At 44.8% G+C, this 23,209-nt stretch overlaps 1 protein-coding gene across 5 annotated transcripts in view; it reads right to left on the minus strand.

Moving 5' to 3' along the window:
* LRP11 (LDL receptor related protein 11) overlaps nucleotides 1-19,896 on the minus strand; it is a 54,334-nt gene extending 34,438 nt beyond the window's left edge. For all 5 annotated transcript variants that reach the window (XM_049903388.1, XM_049903362.1, XM_049903372.1 and 2 more), the window contains exons 1-3: nucleotides 19,196-19,896; nucleotides 12,811-12,968; nucleotides 3,867-4,008 (exon numbers count right to left, since the gene is read on the minus strand). In XM_049903388.1, the coding sequence (XP_049759345.1) occupies nucleotides 3,867-4,008; nucleotides 12,811-12,968; nucleotides 19,196-19,817 (922 nt within the window). In that variant the 5' untranslated portion in view covers nucleotides 19,818-19,896. The remainder of the gene's footprint in view (nucleotides 1-3,866; nucleotides 4,009-12,810; nucleotides 12,969-19,195) is intronic.
* Between the last annotated feature and the right edge of the window lie 3,313 nt (nucleotides 19,897-23,209).

The raw sequence follows: 23,209 nt of genomic DNA on the forward strand, positions 1-23,209 counted from the left end.
ATATATGAGTATTTATTTATAAATGATATATATGTACTACTCCTCACAACTGGACCAACAAGCAACATCATGATAAATGGAGAAAAGATTGAAGTTGTCAAGGATTTCATTTTACTTGGATCCACAATCAACAACCATGGAAGCAGCAGTCAAGAAATCAAAAGATGCACTGCACTGGGCAAATCTGCTGCAAAGGACCTCTTCAAAGTGTTGAAGAGCAAAGATGTCACCCTGAAGACTAAGGTGTGCCTGACCCAAGCCATGGTATTTTTCAATCACATTATATGCATGTGAAAGCTGGACAATGAATAAGGAAGACCGAAGAAGAGTTGACGCCTTTGAATTGTGGTGTTGGCAAAGAATATTGAATATACCATGGACCGCCAAAAGAACGAACAAATCTGCCTTGGAAGAAGTGCGGCCAGAATGCTCCTTAGAGGCAAGGATGGCGAGACTGCGTCTTACATACTTTGGACATGTTGTCAGGAGGGATCAGTCCCTGGAGAAGGACATCATGCTTGGCAGAGTACAGGGTCAGCAGAAAAGAGGAAGACCCTCAACGAGGTGGATTGACACAGTGGCTGCAACAATGAGCTCAAGCATAACGATTGTAAGGATGGCTCAGGACCGGGCTGTGTTTCGTTCTGTTGTGCATAGGGGCACTATGAGTCAGAATCAACTTGACGGCACATAACAACAACAATATACTAATATATTGTACTTATTATAAAATACACTGAAAACTTAAAGGATCAGATCCAAAATTAATGAGAATATAAGTTCTGGCACCTTCTTCCCCACTCTGATAGATGTCTTGAATATCTGTACAGTATCTCATTTGGAAACCACTGATCCAGACCATACTGGAAGTACTTGTTTGCTTGCTATTTGAATAGATCGTTTTTTTCTAAAGCTTGAAAATATGCAGCCTCTATATCCAAAATTAAACCATGTTATTATTATATAAAAGGAACCCTTGTTGCACAAACAGTTAAGCACTCTGCTGCTAACCAAAAGGTTGGCAATCTGAACCCATCCAGCAGCTACACAGGAGAAAGACCTGGCGAGATGACAGCCAAGAAAACCCTACGGGGCAGTTCTACTCCATTGCTATGGGTCGGAATCGACTGGACAGCATCTACATACCAACAATATTACCATATAAGCAGGGCTACCTGCTTGTCTCTTTACCCTAGAAGGTGTCATCCTTGGCTACCATTACGTAGTATCGTTAATTGCAAGGTCAATATATATAATAGGGAGGAGAGAACCACCCCTCTGTCCCTACCTTTGGTTTTCAGTGTCTCTCTGTGTTATTTTATTAACTTTAGTTTATAGACTGTTATTTTACTCTAGCCAGTAAGTGATTCCACGGAGCAGTCAGTATTACACCTATTCTTTTTTATTTTCTATATAAAGGTACATATACAAGACCTAACACAAGCAGCTTTTTAGTAATCAAAAGTGATTCACATCACTCTCTGCTACTTCAAATACATTTTATTATCATCTTAGAGACGGGCTGGAAATTTATAACTGGCAATTTACCTTTGGAGCCTGGAAATACTGGCCTGAGTAAATAAACCAGGGCAAACAGCTGGCTGTGAAGGGTGAACCACCTGCTTAGCATCGGTGCAGGCCCTTTCTCCCCTCACATGGAGCCACTGGGTGATTCAAACCATCAACTTGTAGTTTAGCAGCTGATTGCAAATCACTTGCACCATCCAGGCTCCTTCTAAAATTTCTAACTCCTTGTAAAACTTCGTTTCAAATATGCATACTGAACTATGTTTTTTTTCTGCTATGTGTGTTTCATTTTTAATTTTATTGTGGTAAAACATATATAACATAGAGCTTCCCATTTTAAATGTACAATTCAGTGGCACTAATATATTCACAATGTTGTGCAATCATAACTGCTCTCTACCTCCAAAACTTTTTCAGTACCCGTTCACTCTCTCCCCCAGCCTCTGGTAACCACGAAACCACTTTCTGTCTCTCTGCATTTGCCTGTTCTCGGTATTGAATCAGACGATATCTGTCCTTTGGGTCAGACTCAGTTCGCTTAGCATAGTGTTTTCATGATGTCCAGCATGTTGCAGCTGAACTATGTTTTTGATGGAAGACTAAAACCAGTTGCTGCTGAGTCGACTCGGACTCGGGGTGACCCCATATGTGTCAGAGAACTGTGCTCCACAGGGTTTTCAATGGCTGAGTTTTTGGAAGTAGACTGCCAGGCCTTTCTTCCAAGGCACCTCTGGGTGGACCCAAACATCCAACCTTTAGTTAACAGCTGAGCACATTAGCCGCTTGCACCACCCAGGGACTCCAATGGAAGACCCGATCAGCTATGAAAAAAAAAAAACAAACAAAACTTGTTGCCGTCGAGTTGATTCCAACTCATACAGACCCTATAGGACAGAGTAGGACTGCCCCATAGGGTTTCCAAGGAGCACCTGGTGGATTCGAACTAGCCAACTTTTTGGTTAGTAGTCATAGCTCTTAACCACTACGCCACCAGGGTTAAGTAAACCAGTTATATTCCAATTGCTTTACCTATCTTTTTCAAACTGCTGGCTTAATTACCATGAATACCATGACTATAGAGTATTCAAGGATACCAGAGGCTTGCTTCACATTTACTGGAGCTATGCCAATAACTGGGCAGCTTCACCAACTCTAAGCTATGTGAGGACAGGTGCCACACCTACTGAGGGCACCCCTTCCACTCCTGTGCAAGCAGTTCCTGCAGATGGAGGACACTAAGAAAATATCTGCCAGCCAAAAGACAGGATATACAATGTCTCTGCACTTCCTCATGGTATGGATTCAATTGTGTCCCTCCAAAAGATATGCTGAAATCCTAACCCCTGTACCTGGGATTTTCTTTTGTTATGTTAGTGAGGACATACTGGAGTAGGGTGGGTCCTAAGCCTAACTCCTTCTGAGTGATGACTTCTAAAAAGAGCAGGACAGACACAGAGAGACACACAGGAGGAAGAGACCATGTGAGGAACCGTCTACAAGCCAAGGAACGCCTAGGGCTACCAATAAGGAGGGACCCTCCCCTAGAGCTGATGCCCTGATTTAGACTTCTAGCCTCTAAAACTGTGACAAGAAATTCCTTAAAGTTCTTTAAAGTCACCCACTTGTGGTCTAGGAAACCAAGGTAGCCCAGAAGTAAATGGTGTGAAGGTTTCCCTCTGCAATACCACTTTATCTTTAGTGCTTCCAAGTTCCACGTAATAGGCTGTTATTGTTGTTTTTAACTTGATGAGCTAATCTTAGAAATATCCATGTTTGGGAGAGTAAGGAACATAGATGAATGAAAATAAATCAGTTTTACATTGTGTAATAGAATATGAGAACCATCTTACATACTTTAAATGATATTATTAATGCATGTGTGCATCTGTGCAAAGTGTCTATGAAAAATTTTAAATAGTACTTTTCAATTGATACGTGCACTTCATTTATTTCAATCGCACTCCTCAACTCCAGGCTCTGAACATATATGTATGTGTATCAGTAGACCCTCTACCTTAAAACAAAACCCACTTATCTTTTATGAAGATAAGTCAAGAAAAGAGGGGGTATCTATACAGTCCAGCCTCTCACACAAGCTATTATGCATCCTCTGGGAGACTGCTCCCAGCAATGCCACTTACCCCAAAATACGATGGCGCCTGTTTTTGTTATTACATTTTTAGTAAAGACTCTCATTCAACAACAGCCAAAAATAAGATGGAAGAGCCTGTGGGAGGTGTAGTCAGGCCGCAAAATACCAACCCAACACCACCCTTCCCCACAGAGCTTATTTCTGTCAACCACTGTGGATCTCGTGAGGGAAGGACATTTCTTCTCACCTTCCGTGGAGTAGGCCATGGGGAACACAGTCACTGAGACGTTGTCGGAGCTTCTCTGACCTGCAGTGTCAGTCACGGTCAGCTGGAAGGTGTATGTTCCTTCTTGTAAGTGGGACAGCTTCAGTGTTCCCGAGTGAGGCACCTGATGCCCAAACAGGAAACATCACAGGTAGTTAGGAGACCTGCGGCACAGAGTTTAACATTATCCCAAACTGGAAATCAGTGGCATCCTTGGAGGGGTACCATGATCTGCCTTTCCACGCCTGGTCCACATATCATTTTAGCAGGTTGGCCCCACCCTGAATTCATGATTTCCACTTTTATCTGGGATGACAATACACTTAACTGACAATCCCTTTACTTGTCCTTAGCCGCTGTTCCAAACCTATACCTCTTCTCCAAGCTCCACACCCAACATGTAGTCCCTACCTTCTCAGCAGGTGACTCATCTATTACAAGGGAAAAATGAGGACCATAACTGTGGCTATAATTATAGCTTCATCACCCACCCACTCCTGGTAATGTACCCATTGTCACCTCCTTCCCTTGAGCCATCAGGGATGAAGACTCCCTCTTGTGCTGTAGGCTAACTCCTTCCTCTAGTCATTGACTCCTTTCCTCTTGTGACTTTAAAAACGCTGACTCATTAATTAATTTCTATCTCAAATGACTCTGTTATTACTATGCTCAAGTTTCTCTTAACCTAGAAAACAAAACAACAGTAAAAAAAACTCTATGAACTGCAAGGCTGTCTGTCGCTATTCTTAACCCTATTCAATCAAAGACCACAGCCTTCAGTATGGATTACACCTCAACATAAAGAAAACAGAAATCCTCACAACTGGACCAACGAGCAACATCATGATAAACGGAGAAAAGGTTGAAGTTGTCAAGGATTTCATTTTACTTGGATCCACAATCAACAGCCATGGAAGCAGCAGTCAAGAAATCAAAAGACGTATTGCATTGGGCAAATCTGCTACAAAGGACCTCTTCAAAGTATTGAAGAGCAAAGATATCACCCTGAAGACTAAGGTCTGCCTGACCCAAGCCATGGTATTTTCAATCACATCATATGCATGTGAAAGCTGGACAATGAATAAGGAAGACCGAAGAAGAGTTGACGCCTTTGAATTGTGGTGTTGGCAAAGAATATTGAATATACCATGGACTGCCAAAAGACCGAACAAATCCGTCTTGGAAGAAGTGCGGCTAGAATGCATCTTAGAGGCAAGGATGGCGAGACTGCGTCTTACATACTTTGGACATGTTGTCAGGAGGGATCAGTCCCTGGAGAAGGACATCATGCTTGGCAGAGTACAGGGTCAGCGGAAAAGAGGAAGACCCTCAATGAGGTGGATTGACACAGTGGCTGCGACAATGAGCTCAGGCATAACAACGGTTATAAAGATGGTACAGGACCAGGCAGTGTTTCGTTCTGTTGTGGATAGGGTCGCTATGAGTCAGAACCAACTCGACGGCACCTAACAACAACAACAATTCAATCTGTATGCTGAGTAAATAATCCAAGAAGCTGGACTATACAAAGAAGAACGGGGCATCAGGATTGGAGGAAGACTTATTAAAGACCTGCATTATGCAGATGACATAACCTTGCTTGCTGAAAGCTGAGGGGATTTGAAGATCAAAGACCACAGCCTTCAGTATGGATTACACCCTGATATAAAGAGAACAAAAATCCTCAAAACTGGACCAATAAGCAACATCATGATCAATGGAGAAAAGACTGAAGTTGTCAGGGACTTCATTTCACTTGGATACACAATCAATGCCCATAGAAGCAGTAGTCAAGAAATCAACCGATGCACTGCACTGGGCAAATCTGCTGCAAAAGGCCTCTTTAAAGTGTTAAAAAGCAAAGATGTCACTTTAAGGATTAAAGTGCGCCTGACCCAAGCCATGGTGGTTTCAATCGCCTCATATGCATGTGAAAGCTGGACAGTGAATAAGGAAGCTCCAAGAAGAACTGGTGCCTTTGAATTATGGTACTGGCGAAGAATACCGAATATACCAGGGACTGCCAGAAGAATGAACAAATTTGTCTTGGAAGAAGTACAGCCAGAATGCTCCTTAGAAGCAAGTATTTGAGACTTCATCTCACATACTCTGGACAAACTGTTGTCAGGAGGGATCAGTCCCTGGAGAAGGGCATCATGCTTGGTCAAGTAGAGGGTCAGAGAAAAAGAGGAAGACACTCAATGAGACGGATTGAAACAGTGGCTGCAACAATGGGCTCAAGCATAACAATGATTGTGACCATAGCGCAGGACCAGGCAGGGACTAGGCAGTGTTTCGTTCTGTTGTACTGTGGTTACTATAAGTCAGAGCTGACTCAATGGCACCTAAGAACAACAACATATGGCACTTGCTGTTTTCATTTCTCATTACTATTTTTTTAATTGTGGTAAACATATATGTAAAAAAACATTTGCCTTCCAACACTTTTTATATGTATGATTTAGTGATATTAATTATGCTCATCATGCTGTTCAACTCTCACTACTGTTTTCCCACGTACCCTTCACTCCATCCATTGACTCCTGTGATGGTTAATGTTATGTGTCAACTTGGCTAGGCTATGATTCTCAGTGGTCTGGGAGATATGGGACTGATTACTCTTTCATAATGTAATATAATCATTCTCCATTTTTTGATATGATGTGAGCAGCCAATCAGTTGAAAGTCAATCTGTTTCCTTGGCCTGAACCCAATATATTGGGATGTTGTGGCAAAGCTCTCTCTCTCTCAATCCTGCATACAACTTATCATCCTTTGATCTCCAGTTTTGGGGATATAACCGGCAGCCTGCTGTCTGTTCTGCAGATTTTGGGATTCACCAGCTTCGGCAGCCCTGTGAGCCAGGAGCCTGCCATCTGACCTGCCAGTTTTGGGTTCCTCAGCACCTGTAGCCATGTGAGTCAGGAGATGCCTCCAGCCTGACATGTGACCCATGGATTTGGGACTTGTCAGCCTCTGCAACTGTGTGAGCCATTTCATTGAAATAAATCTCTCTCTCTCTCTATATATATGCTTTGCTTGTTTTGCTCCTCTAGAGAACCCAGAGTAACACAATTCCTTTCCCCATGATTCCATGAAACTACTAGCAAAACTCACTATCTAGTAAGGGTCATGTAGTTGTCAGATTCAATTAATATCTATTAGTCTGTTTTTATTATTAATATTTTAACAGGTCCTCTTACTGCATCTAATAGTGTTGGCCACTCTGGTCCTTGTGACACTCCCGTTTCCTTGGATTCCGCTTCCTGCTGCCAGTTTCACCAACAGACAATTCCTGGCCAGTCGCCCTCATGGGCTTCACTTCTGCCCAATCCTAAACCCAGAGCTCCATCCTCATCCTTTTGCTGTCTTTTTTTTTTTTTTTCCTTCCTGTTATTCATATAAATTTTGTCTTCCCATATAAACTGTAAGATTCTTTGTGGAAAGGAACTATGGTTATATTTCTACTTCCCCCACAGTCCTGAGCACAGTACTGGGTACATTACAGGTTCTCAGTGAACACGTGCTGACTTGTTTCCCAGAAGGGCTGTTAGCAGGCTTTAATGAGAATGATTCTATGGTAAAAGAGCTAGATTTCGACAAGGCTGCTCATCCAGGTTTTCAGCTTCAAACTCCGACCTTGCTACACTACCCTGACAGACTTGAATATTGAAAGGTTACCCGGAGTGTTGTGAATGAAAGCACAAGACTAACCCCTTTTCCTTATCAGTAGGGAACATTGTTTCATACAAACTATAATCTAGATCAACCTGTAGAATATCGGAAAGAAATACCAGTGACAAGGGGTCACAAGCACAAAGGAAGAATGCGGGACTGTGTTTGTGCCCTTGGAATATAGAAGGGGGCCAAAAAGGTGAACTGGATGAAAATAGCAGGTTGGGCCAGGGGAGCAGTTGCAGGCCTAAAAGGGAGACTCAACTAAACGAAGCTGGGTTTTAGCTGTTTGCTGTGAGTCAGCACCATTTCACAGCTTGAAGAAAGACAGCATGAACACTCCAAACCAAAGCCAAACCCAACCCACTTCCACTGAGTTGATTATGACCCATAGTGATCCTATACAGAGTAGTACTGCCCCATGGGGTTTCCACGGCTATCATCTTTCCGGAAGCAGACTGCCACAACTTTCTCCCGTGGAGCATCTGGTGAGTTTGGACTGCCCACCCTTCGGTCAGCAGCTGAGTGCTTTAATCACTGTGCCACCAGGGCTCCTATGAGTACTCCAGTCGGCTGGATACCGCTCTCAGAAAAAAGGTGATTTGACTTGGGAGTTCTTATTTCCCTGTTAAGGAGCTATGGTGGTACAGTGGTTAAGCCCACGGCTGCTCCCTGAAGGGTGGGTAGTTCAAACCCACCAGCTGCTCCACAGGAGAAAGATGTGGCAGTCTGCTTCTGTAAAGATTTACAACCTTGGAAACCCTGTGGGGGTAATTCTACTCTGTTCTATAGGGTTTCCATGAGTCAGAATTTGACTCTACAGCAATGGGTTTGTTTTTGCTTGTTTGTTGTTTGTTTTGTTTTAATTTTCCTCTTAGAAATATTGGGGTGAAACTGGGCTTCCCAAATTAAAAAAGATCAGAGGAATGGCCTCTTAAAGACTGTTAATTATTGTTAAAATAAAATTTCCAAAATCCTAAAACCATGGCTCTCACACAAATATAATAGGAACATACATTAAAGGTTTTATTTAATTCATGGATTAAAGAGGGAGATAGCAGGTGTTCACTGCTTCAAAGAAGAATCAGAAGAACAGACAAATGCAAGCAACCAGGAATGCTGAAATAAAGTTGCTAACAGATGCAAAAAGGAAACAAACTTGCTAATAGGTACTGAGATAAATTTACTAATAGGTTATTATCTAAACCAAAAAACCAAGCCTGTTGTCAGTTGAGTTGATTCTGACTCATAGCAACCCTACAGGACGGAGCAGAATTGCCCATAGGCTGTAATCTTTACAGAAGCAGACTGCTGCATCTTTCTGCTGTGGAGCAGCGGGTGGGTTTGAACCACTGACTTTGGGGTTAGCAGCCAAGCGCTTAACCACTGTACCACCAGGGCTCCTAGGTTAATAGCTACAAGCAAGAAAATGTCATGGCTGAAATCATCATTCTACAAAGTGAATCAGTTGCTCCTCTAAAAGAAAGAAAAAATATTTGTATTTCCAAGGACAAGAATCACTTGCATTACCATCAGTCAACGCACCACACGCACAGCCACCGCCCGTCTGTCAGTAGGGGCTTGTGTGTCGCTAAGATGCTGAACAAATTTCAGCGGAGCTTCCAGGCTGAGATGGATTAGGAAGAAGGGCCTGGCAATCTACTGCGGGAAACCAGCCAGTGAAAGCCCTGTGGATCACAATGGTCTGATTCCAGCTGATCATAGGCATGGCACAGGACCAGGCAGTGTTTCATACTGTTGTGCACGGGGTTGTGATGAGTCGGCGCTTACTCAATGGTAGCTAACAATAACAACAATGAATCAGCTAACTCTGAAAAGATCCGACAGACAGCCCCCAGCATTCCACTGAAGGGTACTCGGCAATCTTTTGCCCATTACCAAGTCTTTCACGATTTTTCCTGACAGTCTTAATCCATTATGGGGATACGCCTACATCTGAGGTCATTCTGAGGAATTGCCTGGGCCTGAGTAAGCACTTACCCATGGTGGCAATTATCATGATAAAGTCATCATAGGATGACTGTACTTTTGGGAGAGTTCATGAATGTATACATTATGAGACAATCACAATTCGGTAGCAGATGGCTCTCCTTTTACAGGTCACTTAGATGACGGCTTTATAACTTCCGGACTGTCCACCATCGCTATTACAGGGCTGGCTGGTTTGCAGATGGAGGCCATGGCACTGCCTCCTCTTAACGGCACAACAGCCTATGAGACATACCTAATTTTGTTACTCCTTTATCAACATCTTCAATAAATTAAATACTGAATGATCAGTACTATTTTCATTGAGCACTCTTGTCGCTTACGGAATAAAGCTTTTAGCAGCAAACATGAAAAGTGAGATGATAACAGAGGCAGATCTGCAGCCGTTTAAACAAATACACCCCAGAAATGTCAACTAAGAGGCAATATGCATCTCAAGGGAGGTCCCTAGCAGTACGATAAGCAGCTTACCCAAAACTGGGTTGACCTTTCCTGATCAATCTAGTTTTCAAAGATTTCAGTAAAGACATATTAATCAATTCTGCAGCTGACACAAAGCAGAGAAGGATTATACATATGACAGATGGCACTCAAAGTTCAAAATTATTTCTGTTGTAGGTAAAACCCGAAAAGCTGAGATGTAAGAAAGAAAAATAGAAGAAGGTCCTGCACTCATGACAGCAGTGCCTGTGGAGAGATGAAGCAGGCCTGGGTGATCCTACTCCTGCAAAGCTCAGCATGAACCTGCTGTGTGATGTGGCTACTGAAACCGTTCCTGTAGACTAAGCTCCCTTGACAGAGGTAGAGACCATGACTGGGTCACGGGAGGTAGCAGTCTGCGTCACGATGACAAAGCTTAAATACGGGGCTCAGTCGGGGTGTCAGATTTTAGAAAGGACATCGATTAATCTGAGAAAATCGGAACAGGCTGAAAATCAATTCATAGGCGGAACGGCTGAAAGAATCGGGGGTTTTAGGTCTGGAGAAGAGCATATCAAGTTGTAAAGTTCATTTTTCTTTAAAGACTTAAAGGGATGTTATATAGAAGAGAAGGAGTCCTGGGGGTGCAGTGGTTAAAGTGTTCATGTGCTAACCAAAAGGTCCACGGTTCAAACCCACCAGCCACTCTGAGGGAGAAAGATGTAGCAGTCTGCTTCCGTAAAGGTTACCACCTTGGAGGCCCTACGGGCAGTTTTACTCTGTCCTACACGATTGCTATGAGTCAGAATCAACTCCACAGCAGTGGGTTTTTGGTTTTCATAGAGAATAGACGGTTTTTATACAGAGTCAACTCCACAGCAGTGCGTTTTTTGGTTTTTATACAGATTACATGGAGTCCCTGGGAGGCAAAATCAGTTGAACACTCAGTTAAGCACCAAAAGGTTGGCAGTTTGAATCCACCCAGAGCTACTTCAGGAAAGAAGCCCTGGCAATTTACTTCCAAAAGATCACAGCCACTGAAAACCTTACGGAGCAGAGTTCTACTCTGAAACACTTAGGGTTGCCATAAGTCAGAATGGATTCAATGAAAGTAGTTACACAGAATAGAAAGATGTGTTCAATGTTATTCCAAAAGAAAGTTCCAGCACCACTGCATAGAAGTAACTGCAGGCACATCCTGTTTGCCCGAGAATTAGAGCTAATTAACATCGTCACAGGACATGATGGGAGACACTGAGCTTCTGTTCCTGGAAATACCAGGCAGAAGCCAGATGACCCCAGGAAGGGATGATGCAGAAGGGGTAAGGCTGCTGAGGCAGGGTAAGGATGCTGACCAAGAGTCCAGCCCAATTCTAAAGCTACGACATTGAGAAAAATCACTGTGCTTACAGTAGTCTTGAAGGACTGGCTGATTGAAGCGGTTAAGATGTGGTTTATCTGCCTAAGGCAGGAAATGCTCTGGGCTAGATAGGGCCCTGCCAGGGTTAATAAAAAGCTGCCTGTCTCCCGACTCAAGACTCCTTATGTGCAAGCAGCCCTGTACAAGGGGCTCGTTCCCCTCCGCAGCAATTCCAACCCAGCCCTGATAAGCCTGCTGAGCAACAGTGCGGAACAGCTGAATAAGACACCTCATGCTGCCCCTGCTCACACTTAGGAACTCAGCTATCTCCAGCACAGCTCACTGCTCAGTAAGATGTTTGCTTTCTGGACCATCTGAAGAATGAATTCATTTTATTGTGATTTTCTTCTTTATACTCCTTTCTATTTTTCAAAATTTCTACCTGGATCTTGAACTAAAAGAAAGAATAAGTAAAACTTAAAAAAAGCAATCTGATAAATAAGACTAGACTTACTGGTCTGCTAGAGACTGGGGGAACCCCCAAGACTATGGCCCTTAGATACCCTTCGAACTCGGAAATGAAGTCACTCCCAAAGGTCATATTATAGCCATACAATAGACAGGCCTATAGAAGCAACAGTAACACCAGTGAGGGCTGTACACCCTAGAATAATCAACAATATGAGACCTATAGGGCAGCATTTGCCCAAAAGCAAAGTTCAGACGGACAGCAGGGGCAGGAAAGCTGGGCAAAGGGACACTGGGACCTAGGGAGGAAGGGGGGAGGGTGCTGACAAATTCAGGGGTTTGCAACTAATGTCACCAGACAAGCTGTATATAAACTGTTGACTGAAAAACTAATTTACTCTATGAACTTTCACCTAAATCACAACAAAATGTTCAACAACAAAAAAAGATAATCTGAGTCATTAAAAGAACGAAAACTGAAACCAAACCCACTGCCACTGAGTCAATTCTGACTCATAACAACCCTAAAGAACAGAGTGGAACTGCGCCATAGGGTTTCCAAGGCTGTAAATCTTTACGGAAGCAGACTGCCACATCTTTCTCCTGCGCAGTGGCTAGTGGGTTTGAACCGCTGACCTTTTGGTTCGCAGCTCAGCACTTTAACCTCTGTGCCACCAGGGCTCCTCCCATTAAAAGAAAGCATGAGCTTTTTGTTCTTTGTAGTATCTTAGCATTCCAGAGAAGTCAACTAAAACCTGCAAAAATGATGGTAAACTTCAAACCAAGTTATCAGGAACACTGTTTACTCAGTAGAAAAATGAATTTATAGAGCAAACCATTTTTTTTTTTTTTGACAACCCATTTTATACTTTCTGCGTTTTATCATCTCCTCTGCTAGCTAACAGACGTTTTTGGAAACACAAGTGGAAGGTCATTACCAAACAACACTTCACTGGAACATCAGTTTCCATGAGTAATGGCAACAGGGATTACCTTCATGTCCACCGAGGGGTCACCCCGCAGCAGTGTCCACTCATACTGGACGATGGCGTGGTCATCTGTGCTCTCACGACCATCCAACATCACCCCCTCTGTGGGCAGATACACAACCACATCCTGCCCCGCCTTGCTAAGTGGAGGCTCATCATTGTCTACAAAAGAAAATAAAATATTCATAGAAAGATGATGCCCTATTTTTTCTAACTTATTAAAAGAGATATCTTAAAAAAAAACAGTAGATGAACTATGGAAATGTATTTGCATGTAAAAAGAGCTATTTAAAAAACAGCTGTAAAAGGGGCTCCTACAAATGAATGAGATAAAGATCAACAACCCAACAGGAAGGTGGGATGGATATAGAATGAGACAGTCTAATGTGTTATAATGGAACAATCTAAAACAGGATGCAGACAGGGTGTGTATTACAGGACCATTTGTGTAAAAAGGCATAGGATGTTTCTGGAAGGATTCACTGGAAACTATAAGCAGTGGTGTCCTCTGGGGACTGAGGGATGGGGTAGAAGGGAGATACACTTTCTACTGTAAATCATTCATCCTCATTTTAAAATAATGAAAAAAAATTTTTATCTCCAAAATAATAAAACTTATGTGCAAGTTATGAGATATAATACAAAATAAACATCTATGAACCAACAACAACAAGAGATATCTTGTTTGTAAGAATAGAACTGCTACCAAACAAACCAAACCCATTGCCATTGAGTCAATCCCTACTCATAGCAACCCTATAGGACAGAGTAGAACTGCCCCATAGGGCTTCCAAGGAGCAGCAGGTGGATTCAAACTGGTGACCTTTTGGTTAGGAGCCAAACGCTTAACCACTGTGTCACCAGGTCTCCTAGAACTGCTACGAGAATAACTTGAAAGTTATTTTCTTATTGATTTTCATTGTGTTGCCTTTACCCACTAAAAAACAAATAGCAACCTATTATGAATATGGAATTTAGCTATCGTACGTGCAGAAGAAAAGTGTGAAGTGTTGGCTATTAGCAGTAGGGAGGACAAAGTTGGGTACAAAACAGTTGTACTAGGGCCCTCCACTGTGTAAATCTGGAGAAGTTTGATTCTTTAGAGTGAATTTTTAACTTCATTTATAAATGGTTTAAGTTCAAAGTTCTAATAAATGAATTATTTTTTTAAAATACACAAATAATTTTTAAAAAATTCACTCCTGATACAGATTTTCTTTTTTTTCTTGTGCTCAAATTTTAAAAATAGAAGTGATATAAAGTGTCCTCTGGGTAATAAATTAAATTTGGAAAGCTAAGGCAAGTCCCTGGATCCACACAAAATAAAGGCCACAGAGAAAGTCTCCAGAATCCAATTTTTCCTCTAGGAAAATAGATGAGGCTCACAGCTTCTCATAACTAATTTCTACAACAGAAGCCAGCACACTGAGTTTCTGTTGTGATGACCTACAGTAGCAAATCAAGTATACATTTACCTTTGATCTGGAGTGGAACTAAGTAATTTAAGGCTAATTATGTTCATTTAAATAGTAATACTTTACTGACAGCTGCCGTGATGGCCAATGGGACCAGCTGTACACAGAAACCATTTTTAAGAGCATACCTGTAAGTATTTTATTGATTTAAGCTTCTTATTAGTAAATTATTACTATCTTTTATACTAATAATTCTTATTAGTAAATTTATCCAGATGCACACATTTTAAAGAAATTTAACAATATTACTGGGAAAAAATTCGACGGGTCCTTGTAATACATCCACTATGCGCTCACTTCTTCTAGTGCCAAAGCCCTGGTCCAAATGCCAGCCTCCGACAGCTCCTCAACTAGCCAGAGTGACGCTGCTAAGTCACTGCCTTTCTTCCTCCGCAGGGGCTTTAACCACACCTGTATCTGTCACCTAGGTGAACCTCTAAGGGCCAACAGGACGTCCCAACGCCTGAACCTCAGGGCTCACTGCATGCCTACAGTTTCTTATTAGCAACAAACGTAGCCACTCTTGATACCTGGCAACTAGAATGACTCTTTCAGAAAGTTAATCTGATCGGGTCACTTCCTTAAAAAATCCTTCAACAAGTCATCATTCCCTTTGGATGTTCTGGGGCCCAGCCCTCCAGCCTCATCTTCTCAGCTGGGGACCCTCTCAATGCCCAGCAACAGCAAAGTCCCACGGGGGCACATGGCTGTGAGAGCACTGGCTTTTCTGGGTGAGAATGCCACTGCCACCATAAGGCACATTATAAAGAATAAGCACCCTTGCAGGGAGAAATGCTATTGCCAAGGAGTACGTGTCTACTGAGAAGACAAGTCCCATTTATGGTCATTTAAAACAATGGGGACTAGTAATTCTGATTTAAAGTAAGCCAAGTAAGCAATCTCCTTTTTAAGAAGAAACTTGTTCTTCTTTTTAGGCCTCTGAGCAAAGATCCAGTGCCTGATGTCTTTATTCTGCTTCTGCAGGTAAGGAGAGATGACACCTGGACTACCAATGCCCCTTCACGTGTGCTGACCTTTCCTTTGGCTCTGAAAGGCTCATCGCTTTCCACACAATGCAAGTTCCAACTCAAGTGAAGTTCCAATTACACCACTTTATAATTCTGGAAAGCATCTGACAATTGAGAAGTCAGACATCACAGTTAGCAGCTATTTAAGTTAAAATTTATTTTACAATACTACTTTTTAAGTGGGCAAACTAAAATATAAAACTAATTAACCCTGCCTCTCCTGGAAGAAAAACAAAAATAAAAAAGCCATTGTTTTAGTCACTGACTTTTCTCTGGATGAGTTTTTTTTAATATATATATAATTTTTATTGTGCTTTAAGTGAAAGCTTACAAATCAAGTCAGTCTCTCACACAAAAACCCATATACACCTTGCTACACACTCCCAATTACTCTCCCCCTAATGAGACGGCCCGCTCTCTCCCTCCACTCTCTCTCTTCGTGTCCATTTCACCAGCTTCTAACCCCCTCCACCCTCTCATCTCCCCTCCAGGCAGGAGATGCCAACATAGTCTCAAGTGTCCACCTGATCCAAGAAGCTCACTCCTCACCAGCACCCCTCTCCAACCCATTGTCCAGGCCAATCCATGTCTGAAGAGTTGGCTTCAGGAGTGGTTCCTGTCCAGGGCCAACAGAAGGTCTGGGGGTCTCTGGATGAGTTTTAAGACAAGATTCATGAGCATAGCCATATCTCATATCCTCTAAACAGACCACTGTGGGGGAAAAAAAAAAAAAACTCCTTGCAGTTGATTCTAGTTTGACTCATGGCAACCCTACAGGACAGAGTAGAACTGCCCCATAGGGTTTCCAAGGAGTGGCTGGTGGATTTGAATGCTGCACACTTAACTACTGGGCCACCAAGGCTATATGTTCCTTCCTCAGTTCAAGATCAGGTGAATTACACTGCAAAATATATTTCAAAATAAGCCAGAGCTTTCCATACCCAGAAACAGGCCTTAAAATGAAGCTAACGACAACAGGAAGAGGAAAGGAGTGTGCTACCACTGAAAAATATTTGACTTGCTGATGAAAACAAGACAAATGTAATTTTGAATTTTCATCATAAGAATGTAATAAGCCAATGATAATTACTATGAAAACATTGTTTTGAAAACTAAACACACGTGGTAAGATCTACAGAGGTGAAGTAAAACATACCAATTTTGACAGTGTATCAAGGTGGTATTTTATACAGAGAAGAATAATATTGTTAACTAACCTGATTCACAACACACTGCTGTGAACAGGGCCTTAAAGACAAGGAACAGGTTCTAGAAGCTGGGTCTGTGCCACCTGGGCACAAATGATACTGCCAAGGCTGAGAAATTAGAAGGGACCCATGAAGTCAGCCCTAGACTCAAGCAGGGTGCTATAACAACTTCATGCACACGTGTGCCGCCTCTATAATTCACAAAGCCGGTCCACCCTTGATTCTCACCATGATCTCAGAAGGCAGGCAAGGCAAGCACTGAAGTTCCAAGAGGATTGGCAAGGACTTGTGTGTGGAGGTGCTGGGTCTCAAACTCAGGTCTTAGGACTCTCTGCTCCCTGTTCATATACTACTGCAGGCAGAACAGGCATTTCAAGACACCTCTCTCAGCATCCTCCACTCATGTTTGCATTCCCTTAACGTCCTTGACATCCACCTTGACAGTCCCACCCTGCAAAATCCAACTGTCCTCACCTCAACCACCACCTCAAAACTGCCTGGTGCTGCTGCAGAAAGCACACAGAGGCTAGGCTCTGGGGTTGAACAGAGCTGCCCATAACCTGGCTCCACAACTCACCAGCTGCGTGACCTTGGGCAATTTATCAGCCAAGCCTTAGTACACAGTGGAGATTACAGTATGCAGTCAAGCCTGTATCTCTGGGCTGTTGTGAGGATAAAGTGATTTCATGTATTTAAAGAGCTTAAAACAGCACCTAGCACCAAACTCAATAAATGTCAGCAATTCATTGCACTGATGGGTTCCTTTATAAATTTATGCTATCCCATCCCAACTGGTCCCTCACCATTGCTTCACGTTCTTTTTATTTACCTCAAATAACCCCATAACAAATTTTCTGTAAGAGCTTTTCCGAATCATTTCATGGTCTGTTAGCCTCCAACTCCACATGCTCACAAGATTCAGGAGAAAAAAAAAAAAAATAGAAACAATGCAAGAAGGAAAAACTTAGCAGTCTCAGTAGCACACAAAACCTTAACAGGTTAAGTTCCTGGGCAGGGAAAGACAGGACATGGGGAAATGACCTTTGCCTCACCTCCAGAGCCAAACTGTGCCTCTGAGCCTGACTGTATCTTTCCACATTTCCATATTGCTTGGGATCTGAAGAAGCTGGGGCATGGCAAGATTCTTCCAGAAATCAGTACCAACCCCAGTGGGCACCTATTTTTACCCCTGAACATCAACAAACTGGAATTCCTAGACAAATTTCTCCTAGGGAAGGAAGAGCAAGGAAGGAAGTAGAAGGAAAAACTCAGAAACTTCTACTAGTAAACTAATTTTATCATGGGGGGTATTCCTTCCTTATTTCCCTTCTGTTTTCCCCTAGTTTGTAGCAAAGTTCCCTTTAGCAATGTCAGTTTCTCCCAGGTGTGCTAGTGAGCACATGGGAAGGGAATTTTGTTTCTTTGCTTCTGTGATTTTTTGTTCATGTCTGGGCACAGGAAGGATGTGCGAGTGTAACAGGCATGAGGCAGCGCTCAAGGATGCTGGCGAGGGTCCAAGTGAAAGTACCACTTCCCCCCAATTCAGAGAGAAAACTTCGGGGACTACTTGGTCAGCTGGTCCTTCCCTGTGTCTCCCTCAAGGCTGGGCATGTGCAGGGTGACCTTCTGAAGCCTGCTCCCCCCTGACAAGGGTTCTGAGCCTCCTCTTCCTGGAGGTGGGGGAGAGGGGCAGGGCACGATGGACGAAGACTGCCAGCCCTTTCTCATTAGACCCACAGAGTGGCAGAATCTTCCCCTGATTTCTGAAGCGGCTGAGACTACTCTCATGCCTCCCTCTAATACTGCTAACGATCTAATATGTCACTCTTGTGTTAGTAGAAATCAACAGCACCAGAGTATGATTCAAAGACACCCAGCTGGACCACAAGTGGGTCCAATCACGGTTTTATTCCTTCCGTGATGTTCATCTCTAACTGACACATGTTTTCTGCTTCCTGTATATGTACTGATTCTTGGAGCATCTGCACAAAATAAAACCACAAAACGGAAAGTATCATTTTTTAGCTCGTTTTAAAAAAGAGACGTGCCTTACTTAAACTTTCTTATTTTTAACTAAAACCAACTCTTGTTTTTTCACTCTTTATAAAACGGAACAGTAGTTCATGGCAATCAGTTGGGCTTCTTTTCAAGAATACCTGACACGTTTTCCTTCCTATTTTTGTCTGATGAAAGCAACTATGGGAGGAATTATAAGAATCCGTGCGAGTCATGTTAAGAAACAGGCGTAGGTGTTATGAACGACTCGGCATCTAATTAATTAGATTTTGCTCTTGCAATTATTTGACACAAAACATGCCTTATAAAAACCCCTGAGACCAAAACAAACTTTTTTGTTTTCTTTTTCTTTTTTTTTTTGCTCTGAGCTTTTCACCCTCTTTAACTCGAAAATCTGTGGATCTTCTCAGATCAACCTCCCTCCTCAAGCCTTGAAAAATTCCAGAAGCAGCCCACCGTTCCCGCTACTGCTAGTCTACTGGGGTTTTTCAAAAACCACCCCTAAAACTGAGAAACCGGATACTCCTCTGGAGCAACTTGCAATGAGTGTCTCGTCCCGGACATGGCTGAGGACGTCCCAGCGGTCCTGCCCAGGCAGGTCTCCAGCCACCCAGCAGGTGCACGGACAAGAGACCCCGGCGGCCCTGCAGTCGAGCGCTTACCGAGCGGAGGCGAGGCGGCGGCGGCGGCGGCGGCGGCCGGGGCGCCGGCTGTCAGGGCTCCCGGCTCGGCCTGTGCCGCGCGGCTGAGGCTGTAGCTGCTGTAGCCGCGGTGCGGCGCGAACTTGCAGACGCTGCGGCCGCGCGCGGTGCAGTTGAAGAGGTAGCAGCCGAGCGCGGCGGGCGCGGACGCGGGCCGCCGGGGCAGCTCCACCACCGCCACCGAGCAGCGCGGCTCGGCGCAGCAGGCCGCCACGCACTGGCGCCAGCCCCACACGGCCGCGGGAGCCCTCAGGAAGCTGGCGCCGGCCGCCAGCGAGTCCTTGGTGCGGATGATGGCGTCGGGCATGGCGCGGTAGCCGCCGCCGCCCGCGCCCGGGCAGCTCTCGCGGGGGCCGCTGCCGGCGCGCAGCTCCAGCTCCAGCTCCTCCTGCGCCGGCTCCTGCCGCAGCTGCCGGCGGAACTCCTGCAGCAGCTGCTCCACGCCGGAGAGCGGCGTCGCCGGCGGGCCCTCGGCGCGGCCGCTCGGCAGCCACAGGCAGAGCAGCAGCAGCCCGCGAAGCGCCCGGGGCCGCGGCGGCCGCCTGCGCCCCGAGCCCGCGCTCTCCCCGGCCGCGGAGGCCATGGCAGCGGCGGCGTGGGCGACGGCCGCTCAGGGGGCGAGGCGAGGCGGGCGGACAGTGGGAAGAGAGCGGGGCGCCGGCCGGCGGGGACGGAGGGCGCTAGGCCCCGACCGCGGTCCCGGCCCGGCGCGCTCAGGGGCTGGCGTCCCCGGGGCCCGGCTGCTCCGCCTTGGCTGTGCGCTCGCGGGCGCCGGTGGGAATCGCAGCAGCGGACGGCATAGCCGCCGCCCCGTCCTTCCAGGCGCCCCCGCGCTCTCCGCCCGGCCCCGGGGTGCGCTGGAACGGCGGCGTGGATCAGCACCGGGAGAGCGAACAGTGGCCGAGCGGGGCGGGGCGCAGCGAGGCCCTCCCGGCCCGCCCTCCGCGCCGCCCTCCGCCCCGCCCCACGTTAGCGCGTGCCGCGCTGGGGCCCGCTTCTCCAAGGCGGGAGAAAAGGCCGGGCCAGCCGGGAGAGAGGAGCTGCTCCCGGGGCTGCCAGCCGCTGAGCCCCGAGAACGGCTGTGCCCTGCTGCCCTCCCTGCCCAGCCGGCCACCATGCCAGCTCAGGGCAGGATTTATGCCCGGGCCGACCTGGCTTTATTAACCAGACAAGCCTGCTCAGTGCGACAGCTCACAGGGACTCAGGCACTTTGAGGGCTCTTGTGACCTCAGGGACTTCCCCTGAGGGGGAAGCTGTTCAACTTGGGAACTGCGAGAGGCCATCACCAGCCCTCTACCTCCAACATCTCATCTTGGGTTGTTTCCACATCATGTTCTCAGGATGTTCTTGGGCAGCACCAGGGGAGTGGCACAGTGCTGAAGGATGTTTCGTTTGTTTAAGAATAGGAAAATCAGATTCACTTAGATTTCCACAAACATAACTAGAAACCTGAACCCAGCTAACTATGGGGACCTGCCAGGTCTGTGTATTGAAGAGACCCTCAGATTATTAGATCATGTAAAAGCTAGGGGAGATGTGAGTTTTAACTGAGACAAGGTGTTTGAAAATACCTAAGCTAATGGAACCTACCAACAAAGAGGGGAAATATACATAATTGGGTAGGAAAACGGCAGCTTCTGCTGCAGATTTTTTTTTTAATTTCCAGAGCTGGCATTGACGAGCTCATTACTTGCAGGTTCAGAACAGAGAGTAGTAGTAGGTAGGGTTAGAAGGTAAAAATAAGAAAAAGAAAAATGAAAGAAAAAAATTAGTCCATTGTTTCTTGTCATTTTACGGAAGGGAGAAATTATAAATTTGCTGAGGGTGTATATTTTAGTAACTTCGAGGCTTACAGAAATGGCCTCTTATCCAAAAGACTATGTATGGATGTGCCATTGTGGGCTGGAGGTTCTTCCACCTATGAGATATTTAGCTCCGCACGGCTGTAGCTGCTTTTAAGATGCCCTTAAAGCAATTTTTGTTTTAAAGCAATATCATGATTTTTTTTTTGCCATAGGCCTCAGCTGGGGCAGGCTTTTTACGAGACACTTTCTCCTGTGATGAAAATAGGCACTAAAGGCATCAACAAATCTTCTGAAGATTAGCTATTATAATAATTATTAATATTGAATATCAACATGCCTAATAATCTGATATACTAAAAATTGTGTATTATTTCAAAACTCGAAAAGCATTTTATATGCTTGACTTCAAACGGCCTTCACAAAGATTCTGAGGCAGACAAAGGCCCTTACTGGAAAAGGCCTTCCATGGGGGAGGGCCTTTTTGAGGTAAGTGGAAATGATTTGCTGTGTTTACCATTAACGGCGCTTATTTCTGGGGTGTGAGATGGGGTAGAGAAGGAAAATGTTCTTTTTTTTTTTTATTTATAAGACTGTATATCCATGACTCTCAGACAATGAGCTTGTAAAAAAATTTTAAAATTAAGAAAAGGGCTCTGATTTCTGCTTCACAGATGGAAAGACTAGAAGAAGATTGGGGGTGACTCAAGGCCAGGGGCTTGGAATTATGTGGAGATTCCTTTACTAGCATGTCTGATGTCTGGGTTAGAACGATTTGATGCCTAGGCAGGCTGACTTTTCTAGCAGCGTGTGACTTTCCCTGTGGCTGCCTCATAGCATTGACCACAGGGTGGTCAGGGACATGGTAGCTTATGGCTCTAAGCATGAGTCTTCCTGCTAACAAGGTGGAAGCTTCATTGCCTTTATGACTCAGCCTCGGAAGTCACACAATGTCACTTTTTTACTGTTCTCTGCTGGTTGATGCAATCGCAAGCCCACCCCGAGTCAAGAGAAGACAGAGTCTCTGCCTCTTGCTCGGGTAAAACCAAAGCCCATTGCCGTTGAGTCGATTCCAACTTATAGTGACCCTATAGGACAGAGTAGAATTACCCTCTAAGGTTTCCAAGGAGCGGCTGGTGGATTTGAACTGCCAGCCTTTTGGATGGCAGCCAAACGCTTAGCCACTGTGCCACCAGGGCTCTACTCTTGATGGGAAAGGTATCAAAGAATTTGTAGCCATTTTTAAAAATCATCAGACATGTATAGTAAATTTTTTATTCCATCTATTTTATTGTTGATAATATATTGTAGAGACTCTGCGTTCTGTTACCTTCCTCTGAAGTGCGTTGATTTTTGTTAGAGCAGACAGTTCAATTACTAATTGACCACCTTGAACTCCAGAAGGCTTGGTTTTATGCTCTGTTAGGTGATTCTGTGGCAGGTTCAAGTTGGTTCCTAAGCCCTTCTAAATTGGCAGGACTCAAACTTGCCTCTCCTGCTGTTCTTGGTAGAAATTGATTTTAAGCTTGCTTTGGGTTGGTCCAGAGTAGCTTATTCTAGGATGTGATCCTTATTCCTCAGATATGGCCTTAGTATGCCCAGAGTGTTCATAAAGTAGTAATAAGATCTCTCCTCTCTGGCTCCTCTCTGTCCTGAAGTACTTCCCTTCTTCTATATCTCTCTTTCATTCTCAACCCCATGGCAGGTGCCCTCTGGAGGTTCAGGTGGTCTAACCCTGTGTGTGCACCCCTTGGCCAAGGACTCAGGGGAAACCCCTCCACAGAGTTCTGTCCTCCCCCCTCTACTCATCAATATCCTGTTCAGTGACCTGCCTTCAGATTCCAGACACTTTAGCGGTGTCAAACTTAGCAGGAACTTTCTTTACTTAGCAGGGCCACTAGGCTCCGCTTGGACTCCAGCTCACTGTACCATGGGGAATGGTCCCCAGGCAGAGAGCCTAGACAATCACAGGGCTCACACTGGGAGTTTATATTCTTTCAGGGATTACAGTCTTGCATTCTTCTTGTCCACTGCCTGAAAATAGTTACCTATTTTGTCCAATTTTATGGTGGTTTATGATAGGGTGAAAATGCTGGTGGCGTAGTGGTTAAGCGCTACGGCTGCTAACCAAAACATTGGCAGTTCGAATCCACCAGGCGCTCTTTGGAAGCTC

This window comes from Elephas maximus, chromosome 1 (genome assembly GCF_024166365.1).
Source record: "Elephas maximus indicus isolate mEleMax1 chromosome 1, mEleMax1 primary haplotype, whole genome shotgun sequence".
NCBI lineage: Eukaryota > Metazoa > Chordata > Mammalia > Proboscidea > Elephantidae > Elephas > Elephas maximus.